Source organism: Girardinichthys multiradiatus, chromosome 24 (genome assembly GCF_021462225.1).
Source record: "Girardinichthys multiradiatus isolate DD_20200921_A chromosome 24, DD_fGirMul_XY1, whole genome shotgun sequence".
Taxonomy (NCBI): domain Eukaryota; kingdom Metazoa; phylum Chordata; class Actinopteri; order Cyprinodontiformes; family Goodeidae; genus Girardinichthys; species Girardinichthys multiradiatus.
This window is the reverse complement of record NC_061816.1, coordinates 7,232,586-7,253,118: the sequence shown is the minus strand read 5'-3', so window position 1 is coordinate 7,253,118 and position 20,533 is coordinate 7,232,586. Positions and strand designations below refer to the sequence as shown.

The following is a 20,533-nucleotide window of genomic DNA, read 5'->3' as shown; positions in this document are numbered from 1 at the left end:
CTTCCACTCCTCAGCTGTCAGCTCCAGGTTCACAGACACCGTGTTCTTGATGGTCTTCGCTCTGAACCCAAACATTAGGATGTTTAGCAACCATTAGTCCAAGACACACAGTTAAAATATATAGATAGACATGCTGAACAAAGCTGCTTCAAAACATCAGAAATCTCCACCAAAGATAACAGATACAGCCTCTAAATATTTCTTCTTTATTAACATGCAAACAGAGCTTTATTTACTGGCATGAACTGTCAAGCATGGTGGTGGGAGTATTACACTGTGGGGTTTAAAAGAAACCATCAGCTAACGGATGAAACTTGGACATAGTTTGGTGTTCCAACAGGACGATGATCCCAAACACACATTCAGGCTGGTTTTGGGATGAATAACTTAGTTCTAACCCAGGTCTATACCAGGACACCAACAAATTTAGCTGAACTCGACTAATTCTGTTCAAACATCCATCCAGAAGCTCATTGGTGAACATCAGTGAGGGTGTACATATATACTGGAGCTTATGTGGTGATAAGGTCAGACTCCAGTGTATAGGAGAATATAAGAGGTCATAAGAGAAAATCCACCATAAATCCAAGCATGTGCTCCCAGTTGCAGTTATTAAAAACCATTAGAGTTGTAACGGTTCCACCCTGGAAAACCCAACTGCTTTAGGGGGGCTTTCTCTAGTCTGAAAACACTAAAGTAGATCCGGAAAGGACATGAGGCACACCTCTGTCCAAACATGAGCGTGGACTTGGTCTCGGCCTCGTTGTAGACGGACGGCGAGCAACAGATGATGATTGTGGTGCGGCAGTTTCCTCCCAGAGAGTCCTGCAGGATCCGGGTCATCTTGCTGTCTCTGTACGGCACGTGGCTTTTCTGAGGAAGTCAGCAAACCAGGATCTGATCAACAATCACAGATACAGTAGATGCAGTGATTCCAGGAGATACTCATGGATACCAAAGAACCAACTCACGGTTCCCTCAGCCAGGGCAGAGATGACGTTCCCCAGCGCTGAGAGAGATTTGTTGATGTTCTTCGCCTCGTCCAACACCGCCCCCTCAGCTCCGGTCTTGCTGACCTGCTCAAACAGCCCACCTCACAGATTTTATAAATCACACAGCTCAGCAGATTATCGTGACCTCATTAATGTCAGACTGACCTTCTCACTGCCGGCCAGATCGACCAGGTACAGCTTCCCCGACAGTTTCTTCTCCGTTTCAACGTTTTCCTGCTTGATGTTGATCAGGAAGATGCTGTGGCTGCGGGAGCTGTGCTCATTCATGTCTGGAACAGAGAACAGAAATTACTGATCTTCTGCTAACCCAAGGTCGGGTCCCCAGGGTAACCAGTCAAGAAGGCAAACCCAGACATCTCTCCAGCTCAGGTGTTCCCAGACCAGAAGAGAATTTCGTGTCTCATCAGCCAACATGGTTAGTTCTGACCCAGTCTGAGGCAGAAGTCCCAACGTCTCTAACAGCTTTCTGCATGCAGGTGCATGTTCAGTTATGAATATATACTTATAAAGGCATCACAGCCTATTTCCTACCTTCCCATTATTGGTTTTTGAACAAGATTTGTGCTGTTTTAATGGAAATCTGCTTGCAAATTTCACTATTAAATTTGTTGTGGAAAACATTAATTTTTAAAAGAAGATAGTAAACAACGTCAAATAAAAAAGAAGCCCTTTTGGTTTTGTTTATCTTGGTGTTATTTCCCCCTAACGGCCAAAAGAATGTAGTTCAGTGTTCATTTTTTCCATTTTATTAATTTTGAGGAACATTTCTAGGTTCATTTGGAGAGATTATAAATGAAAGTGTTATTTGTCAGCTACATATTTACCAATGTATGCAACAATTAAAAAGCTCAAAAACCTGAAAATGAAAGATTATGGTTGCAGAACCACAAGCTGGCTTAAAAAAAGGCCTGAACCAGTTAACAGCAGCAGCAATAAACTATGTTTTATTACGACAACATTCTGTGTTTGCATGTTTCTGCACGTCATGTTGTTGTAAAACGTATGATAGCATAAAGGTGATAAACCTTTATTATACAAGATAAATACTTGTACGTACTCGTCACTGCCACGTGCCGATTGGCCTTCCCCTCGTCGATGACGTCCATCACCTCCTCAGGACTGGACACGAAGCGCTCAGTGCAGCCCTGAAAGACAGCGTGGAGGTAATCATAACTGAAATCACATCATTTAAAAACAAAAACAGCTGCTGCTGGATTAGAATTACTGTTTTTAAATAACATTTTCCCCTGCAAATAGATTCCATAACTTAGAAACCCTTTTTGTGGTTAAAACCAGGATTTCTAAACATCAGCTGGTGATATGAAAAGACATGACAGTGTTTAGAAAGTGAGTCTGAAAGCTGTAGTTATAAATGCAGCTAAAAGCAGAAATTGTGAGGACTGACCTTCATTTACGTAATTTCTTTTCCCTAATCAAGCAAAGATTTTGTGCCGAAATGTAACTGGCGTTCTGGTGCTAATTTTAGTGGTGAATTTCTAGACAAACGCTGGAACCGGTGTTTGGGAAAAACTAACTGAGCAAACCTTGTTTGTCACATAGAAATGTCATATTTTAGAAAACAATGATGTTATTTACAATGAGGTTTAAATTTAACTTGCTTTAAAAAGATTATTGTTTCGGCTCGACTTTGAATTTTTGCTCACAGAGCCTCAATTTGCAAATAGAGCTGCAGGTCCAATCCACCATATTTTTTATTACAGAACTCAGTGTTTGTTGAGAAAAGAAAGAATATTTAAGCAGAAAGCTCCAATAATAGAAATCTGCAGCACAACTAATCCAAACTCAAGTTCATCTTTACTTCATCTCACCGACCTTCACGTAGGGAACCCTGTTCTTGTCTTCATGCACAGCAAGGTTTGTCTTCGACACTTCAAACAGAACAAAGATCGCAGAATTCAGGTAACGCTCGATTTAACAAATACCTTTAATAAAATGTGGTTTCCTAAAGGTAAGTAAGTGGAAACAGGTGAACTTCCCCCAACAAGACTCACCATCCAGCAGGTCTCTGATCTTGTCCAAGTAGATTTCAAAATAAGAAACCTGCAGCGAGAAAACTCCAATTTAGTCTTATTACTTTTTACCGAGTGTAAAACACAAGAAACTCAAAACCAAAATTTTTAAAATGTGGATGAAATATACAGAAAATTAAAAAACTGATTACTTTGTCAACCAAATCCAAAACTACAAGTATATCTCAAAAAATGATAATGTTGTGAAAAAATTCAAACTTTTTTGTCACTCTCTTCAGAAAGTGAAACTGATATAGATTCGTCATACATAGAGTGAAATATATCAAGCCTTTAATTCTTGTCATTTTTATGGCAATGGCTTACAGAAAATACAAACCCAAAATGCAGTGTCTCAGAAAATCTGAAAATTGTGAAAAAGTTAAATATTGGAAACTCCTGTGTCAGCACCCTAATCACCTAATTCTCCAAAACTCCAAATATCTTCAAAGGTTTTCCTGACAGCCTCCCACAAGGAGGGTAAGCCACACAGCTCTTTATCCAAGCGTATTCATGGAAAGTTGAGTGTAAGGAAAAAGTGTGGTAGGAAAAGGTGCAACAGGGCCACTCCTAAACCAGAGACTTTTTCACGATATTCTTATTTTTTTTAAACTCAACTGTAAATCAGTCACCAGGTGATTTTAAGCCTAACTATAAAACCTTTTTTAAAAATCCTTTTTTTCACTGTTATTTTAATTGTTTGATGACAGAAAACTTCTAAAAAACAACAAAACCACCAAATTCATAATTATCCCACACACACATTCATTCTCAACTTGAGAACAGATCATGCAACGTGAGGATTTGGTTTTTATTTTAAACTATTTTTGAAATTTGTTTATGGTGGAAATATACTATAAATCAGAGGGATCCACTAAACCCTCCACACTGTAAAAAGTTAAAACTCCACTAGCGTTAATTAGTGATTTTAGGAGAGACAACACAAATTTCTTTTAAGCCTATTTACGAAGTATTTTTCTTGTGAAGGTGGATGACATGAAGCGCTCTTTACCTTGATGTGAAACTCCAGGTTCTCGTCCATGGAGTAGATGTGGTCGAAGATGTCCTGGGCGATGCGAGGGATGATTCCCATCAGCTGCGGGTCGTGCAGCTTGCCCTGAACATGACAGCAGATGTTTCACAGCTGAACTTTGTAAGAATTTAAGGACAAACATCTGGTGAAAAAATTGCCACTTTAAAGGAGAAACAAAGTTTCACGGATCAGATGACGGAATTAAAATCTGGCTTTAGGCCTCTTTCTTCGATGATTAAATGACTCTGATGTAATTTACACTCATGAGAGGAAACAGCCTGAAAATCATCGACGCAGTGTTTGACCTCAGTGTCTTGTCCAGAGGCTCGGCTGGCTTTAGATTGCTTTGGATCTAGCTCTCCATAATTCTGTTATACAATCCCCTAATCCACGCACAGCGGGTCAAAGATCACAATAAAACTCTCCAATCTTTGCACACAGATCTACATCAACATTGATGGATTCATTGCTTGAGCGACTGGCCCGAGAGCGACCCCTCACCTCCATGGTGTGGGTCTTTCCAGAAGACGTCTGCCCATAAGCGAAGATTGTCCCGTTGTATCCACCCAGCACATCTAGAACCACAGAGACACAAGACATGTGGAAAACAGTACATTCATTGTCCAATAACGTGATCTGGTTATACTTTCTTTTTGTACTTGGTTATACATTATCAGTATCTAAATGGATGCATTATATATCAATTTCATACCGTTTGTAATGAAATACAAAAACAAAGCAATCCTATCTCCAGACTAAGACATCATTAAGTTCAGCCATCTCACCTTTGACTATCTGTTTGGCACATTCCTCGTAAACCTGCTCTTGTGTCGTGTTTGGCGGCAGCACACGGTCGAACACGTATGGTTTCCCCTGTTTCAAGACAAAATAGATCGAGAAAAAACAGATCTGAGGTTCTAAATACGGCTTGTTCTGAGATTTTTCCAGCAGTGGACCAACAGGGTCCTCAAACCAGCTACTTTAATGGTTATATAATGAACTTCTAGACAAAGTCATCTTAGAACATTGCATAAAAGCATCTTTTAATCCTTATTCATCATCAGCAAACAATAAAAACACCTTAAAAAAGATAATCTACAGCATGATTGTTGGAAAAAAGGGGAATTAATGATCACATGTCGAGTTTAGATCATAAAAACAGCTTTCTGATGAGACTATCCATCACTCCTCCATATCCAATCCAACCCGACTCTTTGTCTCAGGGGTAAACTCCTCATTTGTGCAAACAGCTGCTCTCAGCATTTAAAGACATCTGCAGCAGCACTCTGACTGCCTCAGAGTCTGAAAATAAAGCAGAGAACCCCCTGGCCCAAACTGTATCTCTCCTGATTGACGACAGGAAGCAGAATCATTCAACAGAACAATTGATGTAGGGTCGGTCCGGGTCCAGTGTCCTCATGTCTGACTGGCTGTAGCAAATGAGTTTTAAAACCAGGGCCTAATGATGTCCAGATAATCCAAACCCTCCTCAAACTCAAAATAAAGAGAATAAAACAACCTTCCGTGTATACAGTAATAATCTGCTGACACAATCTGGATTAATTATGATAATTACATAGAAACTTTCCAGACTTTATTAGCAAATACATCAAACTGTTGATCCTTCTTCATAACTTATGTAATTTGTTTTTCAACATGCTAGATATTAATTTCCAGACCAAATCCTGACTGATAGTGACCCAATCTCATCGTACTTGCTCTTAGATAAAGCCACAGGTTCTCAGTGAGGTTAAGATCAGGTGAGTTTCCCGACCATAGGTTCAAAATTTCAATGTTCTGATCTATGAACCACTAAGTTACAATCAGAGGAGAGATTCAGCAGGGAAATAACAGCATATGTCTTCTGCTGTCCACGTTCAGCCTTTTCTCCAAGACAGAAATGACTTCTTTGCTGCCTTTCTTGTTACAAGGCTGTTTTTGAAGAAGACCCACCCGCTGAGTAAGCTCTGCACTGGTGGTATCAAAACTCTTTAGCAAACTTCTCAGTAGGAGATGGTTCCAGCAACCATCTGGGGAGAGATACCAGCAAACTAAGCTGCTGGTTAGGGCACCAGGCCAGATTTAATACCTCCTGTTTATAGATATTTTCAAAAATAATTAACCTTTTTCATTTAGATTTCAATTTTAGATTTAAAGGTTTAAGTGGGATTCATAAGGAACTGAAAAATAATTCAACAGTGAGGAGACATAATTGTTTGATGCTCATCTCCTACATTTTGTTGCTTGATTTCTAAGGTTTATGGCACTTTCAGTTTAATGCAAGAGACAGAATATTAATAGAAAACACGGCATGAAAGTTAACAATAGCTTCATCTTATCATTCACAGATACTCAAGGAGCTAACACGGGTCCACAGAATCAGTTTCTTCCATTCCAACATCTCTACCACAGAACATCTCTACCAGAGAAAGACCAAAGAGCTGTTAACGAACATCAGGGAGGAGATGATCAATCTACACAAGGCTGGAATGATCTCCAAGAACTTCCTTCGTGAGAAAGCGGCAGATGTTAGAGAGAATATTGGAAATTTGATGAGATATGGACCATCAGTTGCCTTCAGTCGGGGGATCTAGACAAGAGCGTGGCTCATGGGGTGGGAATGATCATGGAAACGTTGAGGCCAACGCTACATGGGAGGACTCAAGTAATAACTCATGATTTTAAAAGCAGACCCCCACTGGTAATGTGCAAACCTTTAATGGACTGAAACGTGCATTCTTCTTCTATAGAGGCAAATATACAGGTCCATCCTAGGCTCCCCAGTTAACATCTAATGGTTCAAAGGTTTGGAAGAAGGTGGAGTGATGGAGAAGAAAGAAATACAGACTGACCTGAAAGACACCATCTCCACTGTCAAGCACAGCAGTGGCAACGTTATGATTTGGGGCTACTTTTCTGCTACTTGGACTGGATGCCTTCACCGCATTGAGGGGCCGTGATTTATCATGGAATCTAAGACGAGGACACCACAGAAGGGTCATGGATGAGTGTCCCAGCATGCACTACTAATACAACCATGACCTGGTCCGTCTGCAGACCTGCTGTGCTTATTAACAAAGGATCATTAAATGACTAACATTTACATTTAGGCGCAAAAAAAACCAACAAATCTCCTAACTCTAACAAAGACCTGAATAGCTCTGCCAAGACAGAACTCTGTCTCCACAATTACTTAATAAATAATATAAACAGACTTTTTAGTGCTGTTATGATGGAATATGTCCCCCAAATAAAGTCTCACTTTGGGCCCCAGACAATCTAGGGCCACCTCTGGTGTCATTCCTCATTTCTCTGTTTTAAACAAACTTAATCAAAGTTATTTGCTCATCAGTAGTCGTTCTGAACTTTGACCTTCTTTTAAATCATTTTTGGACTTTTGACAATGAGGTTTTAGGACCCCTGGTATAAACGTAAACTTTTAACACACTCTGAAATGAATTAAACTGCACTGGATCACTCTGAAAGCTGCAAAGTACAGTAAATAAAATTGATTTAGTCACCAGTCCTTGTATCAAATCTGTAGGAGTTTTTGTTTTGCCTTTCAGCATAGCTGCTGCAGATATCTCTTCATGAAACGAAATATTATATTCAATATTATTCAAATATTTCCAAAGCTCTGCAAAAACAACTCCATTTTCCTATTTGTGCATCACTCCTTTAAACGCCGCCAGTTTTACTGCGCACCTTTCTTCCTGCATCAGCACAACGATGAGTCAGACTTACAGTTATCACCACGGTGTCGTCCTCCTTAAACTTGGGGATGTACTTGTCTCCTCTGGTGATTTCGGCCTCATTCAGGGGCCTGAAGCGGCACATCACCTTCACCCCGCACTCTGCTGCATCCATCATGGCTGCTGCTGCTGCTACTTGCGCCTCCCCGTCCACAAATTACAAAACAACAGGGAAATATTCAGGGGCCCAGAGGGAAGCCGCGCGTCTTGATGAAGTCAGAATAAATGAAAAGGTTTGAATCATTAGAGTCAATAGAAGGAACTTTAACGCCGCATTTTCTGGTTTCCGTGAAGTTTCCAGCTTCAAATAAGCTAAGCATCACCGAGTTTCCCTATCTGCGCCATGGCCAGGCGGGACGAGCCGCAGCGCTGCGTCCCGATGCGGAGCTCACAGTTCGGTGTCCGGGCCCCTCCTGCTCCTCTGCAGCCGAGCGGGCTCCCAGCAGGAGGAGGAGGAGGAATCAGGAGGAGCAGCAGGAGGGAGGGAGTCAGGAGAGGTTAGGACAGGACAGCCGCATCGTCCTGGACCGCTGAGGAGAACGATGCGCGCTCCCGTGCGGTGCCGCGGCGCGCATGTCTGGCCCTCATCAGCACCACGGCGGTGACGCGCACACGCAAACCGGCCTGGCTGTCCATGTTGCATCCGTTCATCTAGCTTTAACCCTCTAGCACCTTCATCCAGTTACAACACGTCTTCTGGTAAAACGGAATCTGAAAATCCTTTACCCGCCTAAAAATTAAGATTTTACTCCGATTATATCAAGCTTTTTTTTTTTTTTTTTTTTACCAACAGGTAACGCTATTTGTGTGCATAAACTTGAATTAATCGTTAAGTTTCTCACACAGGATTAAATATATACATACACCACTACGGGTATTAGGTTACTCTGGTTTCCTGCCACAGCTTCAAAGCACGGTCCATGAAGTTTTAGTGGTTGAGATGTAAGCGATGGGAAGGTCATTCGTTTGATCCATCCTAAAACCAGTTCTGATGTGTGTTTTGGATTATTATCCTTTAATACGACTCGAATGGGAGATTCATGCAAAGCAGCAATAAAGCTGACAGCTGAACAGCCCCACAGTATGATGCTGCCACTACCATACATACAGGAGACATTTGGCTTCTTCATGCGGGCGGCTGTAAGTGTCAGTCCTTCCTGATCTGCACCCTGAAAACACCCTGGCAGTGAATAAATGGCTTGTCTGTGGACGATTTGAGTGTTGGTGGTTTTGGAGTTACTGGACTGTCCCTTTTAAAATGCAAAACCTAATTTTATAAATGTTTTAATTAACCTGATAAAACAGATACTTGTACACCCTCACTGATTTGTATTTATAGGAGTATTAGATCATGATGGCGAGTGTGAGCAAAGTTTATAACAAGGTTCTTTTTTATAGGGTCAAATTTCTGACATTTTAATGATGCAATATAAATGCATTTTAAATACGCTTAAATAAAAACACCTGAGAGAATTTCTTACTGCATATTATGCTCAATGTATCTTACTAACAAGAAGTGTCTCTCCAACTTTAAATCCATCCAACTAGTTTAACTCTAGTAGATTTCAGTAGTCCCATAAGGTGTGCTTTTATTGCCCACTAGAGGGCAGTGTCAAACAAAAGAAAACCCATTAAATTCCTGATTAGTCATCATAACCTTAAAATATTTGTCCAGGAGCTGTAAAAAAACTCGAATTTGGAAAACAATATAATAAAATCCACAATATTCAAGTAAGAGTGAACATGTTTTTAATATCTTAAACATCTGTGCAACATTATTCAAAATGTTACATCACTGCATGACCTGTAATGTTTCACAATATTTACAAAAAAATGCTGTTTACATCAAACCATAAAAAAAAAAAAAAAAAAAAGTCCAAACAATGTGAAAATAATGAACTCTGACGCACTATTCCTAACCCACATTAATGCAGAAAGGAAAGAAATAAACAAGAGCAACCAAATGCACACCGTACTTCACGCAGGTCTATTCTTTTTGTAAAGTATATATTAGTGAGAAAAATATATACTTAATTACAAGCCGAAGAGAAAGCAAATACTGACAGAATAAAAGAAAAGGACACTCACACCTCAACACAGAACCATAGGCGAGAAATGGTTCCACCGTTTGACCATGAAGAACATGAATGGGTTCCTGACATGAAACTGGGCTCCTGCTCATCATTGCACACAAAAAAAAACTAAACAAAGAAAATAGGGGCAGAAGAGCAGAATAAACTTTACCGAAAGAGCTCATGTATTCAAAAGAGGGCAGATTTCCTTGTAGTTTAGGGTAAAAAAAAAAACAACACATGGAAAAGCAGTGAATGAAGCAACCAGAAAGTAGTGAGTGAGCACACGTAAAATAAAATACAGTACAAACTGATATAAAAGGTTCTTCAAACAGAAAATGGTTGCAAACATTTGTGTAAGTCGACTCGTAGGTCTGGACCAGAGCTGTTCTCCACATCTATATGGGTTGTAGCATTTATTAGCTGGAAAAAGGTGAGATATTTTGTAGTGTATTATTTAACTTAAAGGTTACGAAGTTTTAATAAATTGGTTTTTACAAAGAATCCCAAAACAACTGAAATGTATTCAGGTTTTATTGGGAATTCCTAATGGGGGGTTATTCCAATCAACCAGTTCCAGTGCTAAAACAATGCTTGTTCTTGATTTGCACCAGTTTGTCCTGTTTCCAGTGACAAAAGCACCATAATAAACGGCCACATCTCAAGACCAGCGTGTTGGTTGTCTAAATGAAAGGCATTTTATCAGGAACTATAGGCAAACAACCGATCAAAGAGCGAGGTTTAAATCTCCCAATTAAGTCTTGAATTTATAACAGAGTTTATAAACAAGGTGGGATCTTTTAATGCTATCAGCTGATATTTGTAAACCCTGCAGGTAACTCCTGTTTACCAAGCAGTTTTTAAACATTGAAAGTTCTGTTTAAATAACCAGCTAGAGTGTCTAAACCCTGCTTAAAAGCGTGTTTGCATCCTCTTTATAAACACTGTCAGTTCTAACCAGCTGGCGTTTATAAATCTTGCTTAAAAAGTGTGCACGCTTCCTATTTTCAAAAGGTCTTTCAGTAGCACCAGCTATTTATAAATCCTGATTGAAACAGTATGTGTAACTCCTGCTTGCGGAGTTCTTTAGAAACAGATTCAGATTTTTAAATCTTCTCAGCTAGTGTTTATAAATCCTGTTTGAAACTGGGCATGCAACTCCTGTTTGTAGCAATGTTTGTAAATACTGTCAATTGTTTTAAAACCACCAGCAGGTATTTATAAATCCTGCTTTTAACACTGCGTTTAACTACTATTTGGCAGTGTTCTTTATAAACTGCGTACCCTACTGGTACTTTGCTGTGTTTCTTAAGAACCAGTTTAAGATCTTGTTTAACACAGGAACTGCTTTGGTCGGAGGAAACATCTCAAGTTGAAACAGGTGTGCTGTGTCTGTAAAACTATGGAGTAGAGAGAAGTCTGAAGAAAGCGGATTAAAGGCAAACAAAGCAAGAGAAGTGAAGATTGCTGAAGATGCTGTTGATCCATCGCTTGGTTTATTGCACTTGATCATTCAATAGCGATTTCAGGTTATTGATTTGGAGGAGCAGCAGTTTGATGCAGTTTCCGATACTGTCAGTACTGTAGTGTTAAAACTGCATTCAAAACCTCCACGTCTGCCATTTTTAAAAGTTAATATTCATAAATAACATGGTCTTTACACCAAAACACCCCATGACACAATGTGTAACAAAATGAGAAATCGGAGCGCCAAACTTCTTAAATAACGGGATACATGATCATTGTTCACCTGTTAAAAAACAAAAATAACAGAAAACAAAACATACATATACACATATAAGGCTTTAGTTCTCAACTCTTGGTAGTATTATTGCCATCTAGCATATTTGTAAAGCTTAAAATAAATATGGAGTACTGTACATAAATAATTTACATCAACAAGCAACAAAAAACACAAACAAAAAGGCCTCTAAAGAAGAAAAATGCTTTCGTCAAGTTAGTGTTTCCTTTCCATGATCTAAACTCTGAGGTTGGTTAGCCCACCTAAAGCTATAGTTGTGGTAAAAGTAACTAAAATACTGTACAGACAAGCATGAGAACAATCGAAATCAATGATGACGGCGGAAATTGTGAAGGAAAAATCCACCCAAATGTGATTTATCTTTGTGAACTAAACATTTGGGTTAAATTTAAGGGTTTTGGAGCCTCAAATTCAAACCGCAGGGTTTTACTTTAGCATCACTTTGCATTGGATATGTGAAAAATCTGTCTGGACAATTTCCATGCTCCACCGACCATAAAAATGGAGAAAAGAGAGGAAGTCATGATTCTAACGAAGCTCACTGTGTATCAGAAACGGCGATTTAAGGTGGATAATTCCTTCCTAAAAGCGCCTCATCGGATTCGTAAACACGATGGCTTTCCTGTCTCGGCTGAAGCTGGTGGAGAAAAATAAACATGGAACACTTTCTGCTGGTAAAGTTCATTCTGTTTAGTTTCGAAATGAACACTCGCCCGATCCTGGACTGAAGAAAAGAAGGGAAACAGCACGACTTACAGTTGGTCATATAAAAGCTTTTAGGCGGTCATCTTATTTGTCCTATGCATGCGGCCCGAAGCAGCCGCACGTCTCAATAGAAACCAAGACATTGGTACACTTCTACTGCTTTGTTTTTGTACAATAAAAGATAAAATGTGCATTAGGTACGCTTGTACATGACATTGTACAATATATACATACAATTCTTAATAGCAGGAAATTTCAGGATTATCTATATACATATTGAAAATGTATCAGAAATATTTGGACTGTCTATTTTTCTTAAATATGTAAGGTAACGCTTGTAGCTTTTTTTTGTTTATTTTACCATCTTATACTAGAAAAAAATAGTTAATTCAGTGAACTGTAGACAAATTGCAACTGTTTTTAATGTTTGTTTTTGTGTTTTTCTTATTTTTATTTTCTCTACAGTTAAAACTGTATTGGTGATTGGAGTTTCCAGCACCTTCTGTGGTCAGTCACAAAGTCAAGTTGATATCATGGAACAAGGTTTGTACCACTGAAAGTCCGTGTAGCACCTGTTGAAGAGCTCAGATCGCCTCGTCGAGGCCAAACGGAGCGAGGCCTCCGGCCGCTCCGAGGACGTTCTTGTGCCTGACACATTCAATGTTATCTGGATATTTTCCTCCTCTTGGGTTTGGGGAGCATCAGCTGACGGTCCCTCGATGGGAGCTGGACACAAAGGGGGACACGTAATGAGCACAGCTGGATGCAGAGGCACAGTTTTATACAATACACATTTCTCCTAGAGATTTAAACTGACTAACTGATCAGCTGCCGTCGTGTTTCTAATGTTTTACATCGCTGCTTTTTTTGAGCCACTCAGAGGTGGACTTCCTGGTGTGCTTTGGACGACTGTCCTGCTGCATGATCCCTAGTTTTTTTTATTTCTCCATTTGTCGCTGTGATTCACTGCAGTCCCAAACCAAACTGATGGATTTCAGCGACTTTGTTTCTTATCTGTTCTTAAATGTTCTTAGAATGTCAAAGAGCCAGGCTGGTTCGGTTACCTCGTTTAAAACTGGTTATTTTTTTGGCCAGATATTAACATTTATTTAATGATCTGAAACATGTAAGTGTCACAGAAGAAATCTTCGAGGGGCCAAACACGCAGCAGATACTCACTGTGCCTGACATCTTATCGAGCTCACTCATGGCCTCGTGGAGAGCAGCTTGCAGGGGGTTATTCAGCTTCGGTCTGTAGGAAAACAGTTCATGTTATCATTGCCCTACAAACTGCCATCAAAGGACAAACAAACGTAGGAACTTCTCAACATTAACATAATGTATGTGAGCTTCTTACTTCAGGCCTCTCTTGGCGGCTCGGTCAAGAGCCTCCAGGTCGTGGGTTAGTGTTTTCAGTTTCTCTGGCTCGACCTGAAGGGAGAAGAAGTCAAAGTTTGCTTACGTTTCAAAGAGAGGTACAGTACACTTTTCAGAACCACTGTGCCTATAAAACATTTGGATTTCCTGTACTGATGTGCTCAGTGACCAGGCTAAATTCTGCCGGCAAAACAAACTACTAATGTATTTCTCTGCATTTTGTACTTTCAATAAAGCAAAAAGTTCACTGAATGAGGTTGTATGGTACTGTGTATGCGTGTGAGTCAGAGATTTAATCGTCAAAAATCCAAACTTTGTTCAGCTTTCAAACTTCAAGCAGCTAACTAAAAAAAAGTTCAAATTCTTGTTGCACTGCTGTTTTTAAATGTTTTGCAAGATGGAGGTGCTTGCTATAAAAAAACTAAAAAAACAACCACTGTATTAGAGGAAGGTCGTGGGGCAGAAAGGAATTCATTGACGAGTGAAGAACAAAACAGAAACTACAGAACAAAAGTAAAACGGAGAACATTTAGAAGATGTCACTTCACCACCAGAACCTTCAGTGTATCTAGTTGGGATATTGTGTGATAGACCGACAGGTACTGAATCAGCCCACTTTACTAAATTAAATCTAGTGCACCCAAATTGTCTTCAGACACCTAATTAGCAAACAGAGTCCATCTGTTTGTAATATAATCTCAGTATCGATCCAGCTGTTCTGTGAAGACCTCAGAGGGAGAACAAACAGCATCATGAAGACCAAAGAACTCAGGAAGAAAGCTGGACATGGAAAAAGGATGGACCACCTGCAGACCTACCAAGACATGGATGTCCACCTGACAGGAGAGCAATAATCAGAGAAGCAACCAAGAGGTCCATATCTCTGGAGGAGCTGAAGAGATTCACCACTCAGGTGGGAGAATCTTTTAAAATGTGCCGGTCACAAACCTGGCCTTCATGGAGGAGTGGAAAGAAGAAAGTCCTTTTACAAGGGAAGCCTAACAAGTCAAATATGCTGGTTGTCACAAGCCATCATGGAGACAGAAAAAACATGTGGACGGTGCGAAAAACTAACACCCCACATCACTCTGAACACACCCTGTCCGTAGTGAAACATGGTGGAGGCAGTATTATGCTGTGGGGGCGGCGGACGGAGAAAATGGGAAGACTAACTCAACTAAATACAGGGCAAACCTGGAAGAAACATGTTTACAAGCTATTAAGACTATTAAGGGTGAAGGTTTAACTTCCTAAACATCCAGCAAAGGCTGCAATGGAATTATTTAAATCAAAGCATATTGTGTTAGAATGGCCCAGTCAAAGTCTAAGAAAAGACTAGAAAACTGAGATTTACAAACCGTCTCCTTTTGATCTGAATGAGCTTGAGCTATTTTTGATAAATAATGAATTTCAGTCTCCAGATGTGGAAAACTGTAAGTGACACCCCAGCTGTAATTACAGTGAGAGGTCGCTCTACTAAGTTCTGACTCAGGGGGTCTAAATAATTACAGACAAGTGGACTAAAAGGTGTTCCTAAAATCAAACAGGAACAAGGCTGATTCCTGCAACAGTGTTGCCACAAAGGCCCATGCTGACCCTAAGCTGCCACTGCGGATAAATATGAAGCTTTCATTAAAGGAAAACTTCCAGTATTTGATCTCAACTCAGCTTTGAGTTTATAACTATCTGCTGCAAATCCCCAAATCACACCTCAGAATAAAACTGGGTCAATCAGTCTTATTTAGTCCTGGTTGATAAAAAGGAGACAGGTGTTGCATCTCACCTTGGCTTGCTCTCGCAGCTGCATTGCAGCGCAGTGCACCTGTTCGTCCCCGGCCAGCTTGGCAGGCCAGGATGGGAAGCCCTTCAGCTGGCCCCAGACCAGCTCTCCCATATTGAAGGTCCTGGGGCGGTAGGGGAGTAGCTCTGACGAGGGAGAGTCGGGCTGCCGCACGTCCTCCTCGCTGCTTAGGCTCTTTGTGTCTGAGGGACTGGGGGCCATGCCGTTGAAATGACCGTTGTAGTGACTGTAGTCTTTGGGTGTGGCCAGAGGCCCTTCCAGGCTGGTGGAAGAGCCAGGTGACTGGTCGTCCCCCGTCAGCTCCTGCCGCGGGGGGCCCAGTGCTTCTCCGTAAGGCCTGGTGTTAAAGTGAGGGGTGGCGCCATTGATGTGGGCGCACCGTTCTACTGTTTGTTCCAGACGCTCTTTGTAGTTGGAGGGGGTCCGGTTGCAGTTGTTAAACCGGTCGAAAAAGGTCTTATCGTGTGGCATGGGCAGGCTGTGGTCGTTGGATCCCTCTGCAGGGCAGGGTGGGGCAGGGGCCAGACTGGCTGGTCTCTCCATGAGAGGACTACTTCTTACTTGAGTAGAACACTCCAGAAACTCCTCTCCACCCCAGGGGTTGTTCTGCGTATCATAGCTTCCCCCGTGTGGCGTCTCTCCATCCCAGTTCCCTCTAGGGGTTCCACGGCCAGGGGAGCGGAAGTAGTCATTGGTCTCTGGACCGTCCGGAGTGCTCTTCCCTGGATCCATGTTTTTCTGTCCACGTCCCGGTCTCACCTGCCTCGGTCTGACTTGCTGGGTTAACGTCTCACTGTCCTGGTGCCCATGCAGGACTGCGCTGACTGCCTGGGGGAGGTTAACGGGCTCCCCCATGTTGGAAGTGAAGGCACTCATGGCACTGAGGGCGGGCACCGGACTGGCCTGCGTGGTCCCACTCACCGTGGTGGTGATGGTAACATGCATGCCCTTACTGGCGGCATCCACTACAGCTCTGTAAATGGCATCCACCACCTCTGGCCCTCCGCCGGGTCCCCTCTCAGAGCCAGGTGTACCTACTGGAAGCCCCTCACTTTGGGGCGGTTGCTCCTCCCCAAATTGTGGGTGGGGCAACATTCCCTGCTGTGGAAACACAAATTATTAACATGAAGTCTTCTTCTTCGTAAGAAACTGCAAAAAACACAAAGGACCAAAGTCTACCTGGTAGTTTGGATAGAGGCAGGCCATGGAGCCGCCATTGCTGCCGTCTTTGTAGTGTGGGTTGTCAGAGAAGTGCTGCTGCCCCTGGTAAGCTGGGTGTGAGGATACTGCCTGTGGCATTATCTGGTGGACCTGCTGTTGGTACAGCTGACCTCCACCAGCGTTGACATGTGGCTGCAGAGTGCCCATGCCACAGCCTGAAAAACCAGTGAAGGAACAGGATTTATTAACAGATCCCAATGCTGTAACTCGGGGAATAATTACCATGGCAAGAAAGGGTCAAGGATGCAAGCTGAAATTACAGCAATAATCTGGGGAATACAAAAATAATTTAATTTATGACAGAATTTCTTTGAAACACTTCAATTCATCAAGGTTTGTTTATGCATAGCTCTCATGGGGTCCCAACATAGCGTTTCAGTCAGGTTGAAATAAGCTATCATACAGATGGCCTCACACTTGACTCTAGCATATTTTTGGCATACAGGAGTTCATTGTTGACTCTGCAAAACAAACCAAAATCATCACACTTCCACCACCAAGCTTGACATGAGGATGAGTATGAGGAATTTGCATCAATATGCTTCATTTGATTTTCTCAAAACATGGCAATGTGCATTTTGTTCCAACATCTTTACTTTGCTCTTATCTGTCCACAGAACATTGTTCCACAAGTCATATGGTTTATTCAGCTGTAACAAAAATCATGCAGCTGCTTTCATTTTTTGAAGAACAGGGTTAGTAATCCTTCAACCCTTCCAAACAAGCAAACTTGTTCAGTCTTTGTGTAACTGTCCTGTCATTAACTTAAACATCTAACATGACTGAAGCCTGTAGACTCTGACATGGAGCTACTAGGTTTTGGCACGATCTGACTTGGGGGTAAACTTGCTGGGACGTAAACTCTTGGAAAGATTGCCAACTATCTTTAATGTTTTCTACTTGTGAATAGAATATCTCTTTGTAGAATAATGGAGTTCAAATAGCCTGGAAATGTCTCAAGTTGCCCACATTATTGGGCAGCTACAGTTGTTACACTGCTAACAGAGCAGCAAACTGATAAATCCCATGGTTTTATACAGGGACCTGCTCTTCTAGGGTTTAATTTAAAGCTTTAATAAACGTATTATAACACCACCATCCGAGATGAGTACGGTGTAAATATTTACCGTTTGTCTAACTGATAGTTAAATCTGATTAAATTGGTTTTCAAATTGGCCGGCATGAGTTTCCCATTATTTTGAGTCACTTTATTCCTGTATTTTAATCTGGTGCTTCCACCAGAAAAATCAATGGCCAAGCTGCTGAAAGAATGTTTCTGAGCTGAGACTCACAAAAGGGAAAAGTTGCACATTAACAATCAGTTGCAGCCCAAACCAACAGATGGACAAGCTGCCAGATGAACTGTACAGCCAGACTTGTTAGCAAAGCATCCAAGGACAGCACATGAACCAAAGTACATCAAGGCCACAGATGTATCAATGAATAAGGGAGCGGGCCCAGTACTACGCAGACAAAGCCAAGGCAGATACAGAATCTCGAAGGCCCGACATGTTCTGTGGGTGTGAACATGGACGAGTCTCGACTGGAGCAGCTGGTGCGATGCTACGTCACTGAAGGGCAGCTGTGTGTGCTCTCTTTTCTTCCTAACCGCCCCCCTCTTCTCTCCAACGCAGAGGAGCCACTACTCGGCTGACCCCCTCCCCCGTCCTCCCCACATCCTCCGCTAGTGCTATGATATAGTGACGGCTGTTGCTGGGGGACGCTGCCATGGAAACCGAGTGATGATTGGTGGTGCTGTCCGCAGCCAGGAAGCTTGTTGGGAAAGATGGGTGGGAGAATGACGGCGGGGGTTGGGGTGTTGTTGGGTGGAGCAAATTTAGGCTGCAGGGGGATGGGGGTGGCGGTCAACTGGATATAGGGGGTCCAGGGGAGTTTACAATGAACTTTTGAATATTTGTTAATGGCGGTAGAGTGAGCGGCAGTGGGTGGGGGGTTCAAAGCAGAGCAGCTGTACCAAAACAGATGGTTGAAGGCTACATCTCAGACGCCACAGTCCAGCTCAGTTTCTACGATTGTTCAATGAAAACTCTTCCAAACAAGGCATCTGCCACAAACTGAAACACTATTCCAGGGTTTAAACCTAGAATAAATACTAAAACGTTTGTTTCTGCTCAGACAGACAAGCTATGTCACATTCACGTTCTGGATATAGCATCTTTTATAGACAAAGAAGGTTTTTCATCTTAAATGGAAAATGTATATATTTTTTGTAAAGTTTTGGTTTAATTACTGCTGAGCGGGTTGTTCCTTCAGCAAATGGCATGTTCTTTACCCTAGTTAACAATTACGCAATTACCAAACTAGTTGGTAATTATTTCAATAATCGATTAATCATAAATTAATTGTTGTTATTGGACTATCGCTACCAATATGTTAAAAAAAATTATCGATACTGATTTTAATGCCAATATATCGTACATCACTACTGAATGCCACAGATGGGATAACTGAAAATGTTAAGCCTGGCTTTAATACTGCAAAATGTATCTCTATAGTGACCCCTACTGTTCAGGAGGACTACATTGAGTCTGATATACAGAGCTTTAAAAAAGTATTTGCACCTTGACAGATTTCTTTTTATGATTTATGTCCCGCTTCAATTCTTCAGATCAAACCAATTTTAATACCAGACAAAGGTAGCCCAAGTAAATACAAAAGGCAGCTTTGAAATGATGAAACACGTGGAATCAAAAAAAATCACTTAAATAGAACCTGTGTCCTAACATGAAGTAGGCCAAAAGGTCCCTAGATGCAACACATCATGCCCTGATCTAAAGTAACTCGAGAATAGATGAGAAACAGGCATTGATTTCAATCTGGCACAAATGCAGAATATATGGATTACCGGGAGACCTTCCCAAGAATGTTCGGCCTAACAAAATTATACCAAGAGCACATAGAAAAAAACTGAAACAACATATAAAGCACTGAAGGTGTCACTTAAGGTCAGAGTTCATGACTCAACAATACGAAAGACAGATTGAGCATAATGGCATCTATGGGAGAGTTCCAAGGTGAAAACACACTGGTGACTCAAATGAACACCAAGGTCCACCTCACATTTAACAAAAACATCTCGATGATCCCCAGGAAAATATTCAGCAGACTGACAAGACAAAGGCTGAACTTTCTGGAAGCTGTGAATCCTGTTACATTTGCTGTAAAGCTAACAGCATTTCAGGAAAAGACCATCATCCCCACATTGAAACATGCTGGTGTTATTTTGATGGTCTGGGTTGTTTTGCCATTTCAGGACCTGGACGACTTGCCGCAATTGATGGAAACATGAATTTTGCTCCCTAGCAGGAAATCCTGAAGAAGAATGTCCAGTTAGCAGTTTATAAATTTAAATTCAAGAACGCCTTGTTTACGTAGCCGGACAAAGATCCAAAGCACGCATGCAGGGCAAAGGTTGCAGGGGTTCTGTTTTAACATTGGGCAGCTTGCTGTGGAGTATTTATCCCTCAATAGATGAAATCATCAGAGGTAATCTACTGTTTTTATTTACTGAGGTTATCTTTGATGATCGGAAACATTTCACATAAAAACAAAGAATAACTTAATACTTCAAAGCACAGGAGACTGGGACCTCTGACAAGACATTATTCATTTTCATGAGAAAAGTCTTGTTAATTATATAAAACAATGCAATACTATGCAATCTTCACGATACTTTGGAGAAAGTAGCCAGGACAAAGAAGAAGCTCAAGAGCAGCGGGCCGTGCAAGCTGAAACTTAACAAACCACTC

The 20,533-nt window shown here is 41.3% G+C and overlaps 2 protein-coding genes across 2 annotated transcripts in view; both read right to left on the bottom strand.

The window, feature by feature from the left end:
• The window catches only part of LOC124861720 (kinesin heavy chain-like), a 20,785-nt gene extending 12,384 nt beyond the window's left edge, over positions 1–8,401 (bottom strand). Inside the window, exons 1-11 of the mRNA XM_047355646.1 lie at positions 7,818–8,401; positions 4,859–4,946; positions 4,575–4,648; positions 4,053–4,157; positions 3,026–3,074; positions 2,847–2,902; positions 2,071–2,158; positions 1,158–1,282; positions 972–1,076; positions 725–873; positions 1–61 (exon numbers count right to left, since the gene is read on the bottom strand). The exon at positions 1–61 is cut by the window's left edge and continues 88 nt beyond it. Coding sequence (XP_047211602.1) covers positions 1–61; positions 725–873; positions 972–1,076; positions 1,158–1,282; positions 2,071–2,158; positions 2,847–2,902; positions 3,026–3,074; positions 4,053–4,157; positions 4,575–4,648; positions 4,859–4,946; positions 7,818–7,943 — 1,026 coding nt within the window. The 5' untranslated portion in view covers positions 7,944–8,401. The remainder of the gene's footprint in view (positions 62–724; positions 874–971; positions 1,077–1,157; positions 1,283–2,070; positions 2,159–2,846; positions 2,903–3,025; positions 3,075–4,052; positions 4,158–4,574; positions 4,649–4,858; positions 4,947–7,817) is intronic.
• A 1,156-nt stretch (positions 8,402–9,557) lies between these two features.
• LOC124861664 (methyl-CpG-binding domain protein 5-like) overlaps positions 9,558–20,533 on the bottom strand; it is a 31,627-nt gene continuing 20,651 nt past the window's right edge. Inside the window, exons 6-10 of the mRNA XM_047355556.1 lie at positions 16,722–16,918; positions 15,525–16,643; positions 13,722–13,795; positions 13,544–13,616; positions 9,558–13,090 (exon numbers count right to left, since the gene is read on the bottom strand). Of these exons, the coding sequence (XP_047211512.1) occupies positions 13,028–13,090; positions 13,544–13,616; positions 13,722–13,795; positions 15,525–16,643; positions 16,722–16,918 (1,526 nt within the window). The 3' untranslated portion in view covers positions 9,558–13,027. The remainder of the gene's footprint in view (positions 13,091–13,543; positions 13,617–13,721; positions 13,796–15,524; positions 16,644–16,721; positions 16,919–20,533) is intronic.